Source organism: Andrena cerasifolii, unplaced genomic scaffold (genome assembly GCF_050908995.1).
Source record: "Andrena cerasifolii isolate SP2316 unplaced genomic scaffold, iyAndCera1_principal scaffold0726, whole genome shotgun sequence".
NCBI lineage: Eukaryota > Metazoa > Arthropoda > Insecta > Hymenoptera > Andrenidae > Andrena > Andrena cerasifolii.
In genome coordinates this window covers 21365-23254 of record NW_027485618.1, presented here as the reverse complement: position 1 = coordinate 23254, position 1890 = coordinate 21365, and the positions used below count along the sequence as shown (strand labels likewise).

The 1890-nt window shown below is 49.5% G+C and overlaps 1 protein-coding gene across 1 annotated transcript; it reads left to right on the top strand.

Moving 5' to 3' along the window:
• Positions 1 to 295: 295 nt before the first annotated feature.
• LOC143378165 (uncharacterized) lies at positions 296 to 1262 on the top strand. The gene has a single exon (XM_076829968.1). It carries the CDS (start codon positions 296 to 298, stop codon positions 1130 to 1132), a length of 837 nt encoding a protein of 278 aa, XP_076686083.1. The 3' UTR covers positions 1133 to 1262.
• Positions 1263 to 1890: the final 628 nt, after the last annotated feature.

Genomic DNA, 1890 nt, shown 5'->3' with positions numbered 1-1890 from the left:
AACCTTGGGGCGCGTGGGAAATTTGTTTTCCCCGTCCGGGAATTTTCGGGCGTTCGTTAAAACGCCAAGGAGAAGACACAGAACCTCACGGGACTCCGTACCGAACGCTTCGTGTCCGTTAAACTTCTTATTCTGTATTCACTTTGGTTAATTGTTGAATATACGTTGTTATTGTTATGTATATATGTTGACTCGTTTTTTACATTCACACCCCGGTATCCAAAGTGGTGACCCCGACGTGATTGGTGTTAAACGCGATACCGCGGGTTGTGCGTGATAAGTACAGTGGGTGAAAATGGTGAACGAAACTGATAGTGCGACTGTCCCGACTGCTACGGAACATCAAGATTCCGAGCATGTCAAGGTTGTTACGGCTGCTCCCATTCGGGTTCCTACCTTTTGGCCCCAGAATGTGTCGCTATGGTTTCGTCAATTGGAGGCGCAATTCGTCATTGCGCGGATAACCAAGGACGAGACGAAATTTGGGTACGTGGTGGCACAACTCGACGGGAAGTATGCCGAAGAAGTCGAGGACATAATTTGTAATCCACCCGACACTAAGAAATACGAAGCCATCAAAACCGAACTGATAAAACGCTTGTCAGATTCGGATACAACACGCGTCAGGAAATTATTGGAGACGGAGGAGATCGGCGATCGGACGCCCACTCAATTTTGGCGTCACCTGAAGGAGTTAGCAGGCTCGGCAGTAAAGGAAGACTTTTTGACCGAGATGTGGAAGAGTCGTCTCCCAAGTAAGACTCAGCTCGTTTTGGCGGCGACGTCCGATAAGGACGGGGCGAAATTAGCCGAAATAGCTGACCGGATTCATGAGATACCGGGTGAAAGAGGAAAGATCGCTTCCACCTCGCATACCTCGGAGATGGACCTGCTTCGTGAAGAACTGCGGCAAATGCGGTTGCAGTTAAATGCAGTTGTAAATGGGCAAAGGAGACCGCGAGGGCGATCGCAGTCCAAGAACCGACGGGGGAAGAGATCTCCTAGCAATAATCGCCAACAACAGGACAACATGCCGCGGGATTTATGTTGGTACCACTACAATTTCGCCGACAAAGCGGCGAAGTGCGTTTTCCCTTGCAAGTGGACCGGACCCAAGCCGGAAAACCAATAGGACCGTCGTACGTTAACGCGGCTGAGTTTGACGGTCCCAAAATCGGTCGCATTTTCCTTACGGATCATTATTCCAAGACACAGTTTCTTGTGGATACAGGTGCCGATCTGTGTGTGTTCCCCCGATCGCGAGTGCGTGGTCGCTTGTACAAAGACGATTACGTGCTTTACGCGGCGAACGGCACTCATATTGCAACTTACGGCACCATAAATTTAAGACTAAATCTTTTATTGCGTCGAGAGTTTGTGTGGAGTTTTGTTGTGGCCGACGTAGGAGGACCAATCATTGGCGTGGATTTTTTAAGCCATTATAACTTATTGGTGGATTTGCGGAATAAACGTTTAATCGACGCGACGACGAACTTATTCGCGGTTGGACAGTCCGCCGGCGATACCATCGCGTCTATAAAAACAGTTGTGGGTGATTCAGTGTATCACAGTCTTCTCGCCGAGTATCCTGACCTTACGAGACCAGCCGTTTTTAACAGAGAGACGGTGAAGCACAACATTGAGCATCACATTGTGACGACACCGGGACCACCTGTTTTTAATAAGCCACGACGTCTTGCCCCGGATCGACTGCAAGCAGCGAAGGCCGAAATCGACTTGATGCTGCGACAAGGGATCATGCGACCATCCAAGAGTTCCTGGTCTTCACCGTTACACCTGGTGGTGAAGAAGAAGCCGAAGAATGGGGTGAAGGAAGAAAGAGCCATACGACCATGCGGTGATTTTCGTGGAGTCAATGCTCGCACTGTT

Coding starts and splice junctions, on each gene's coding strand:
- LOC143378165 (XM_076829968.1), top strand. CDS start 296: ATGGTGAACGAAACTGATAGTGCGACTGTCCCGACTGCTACGGAACAT.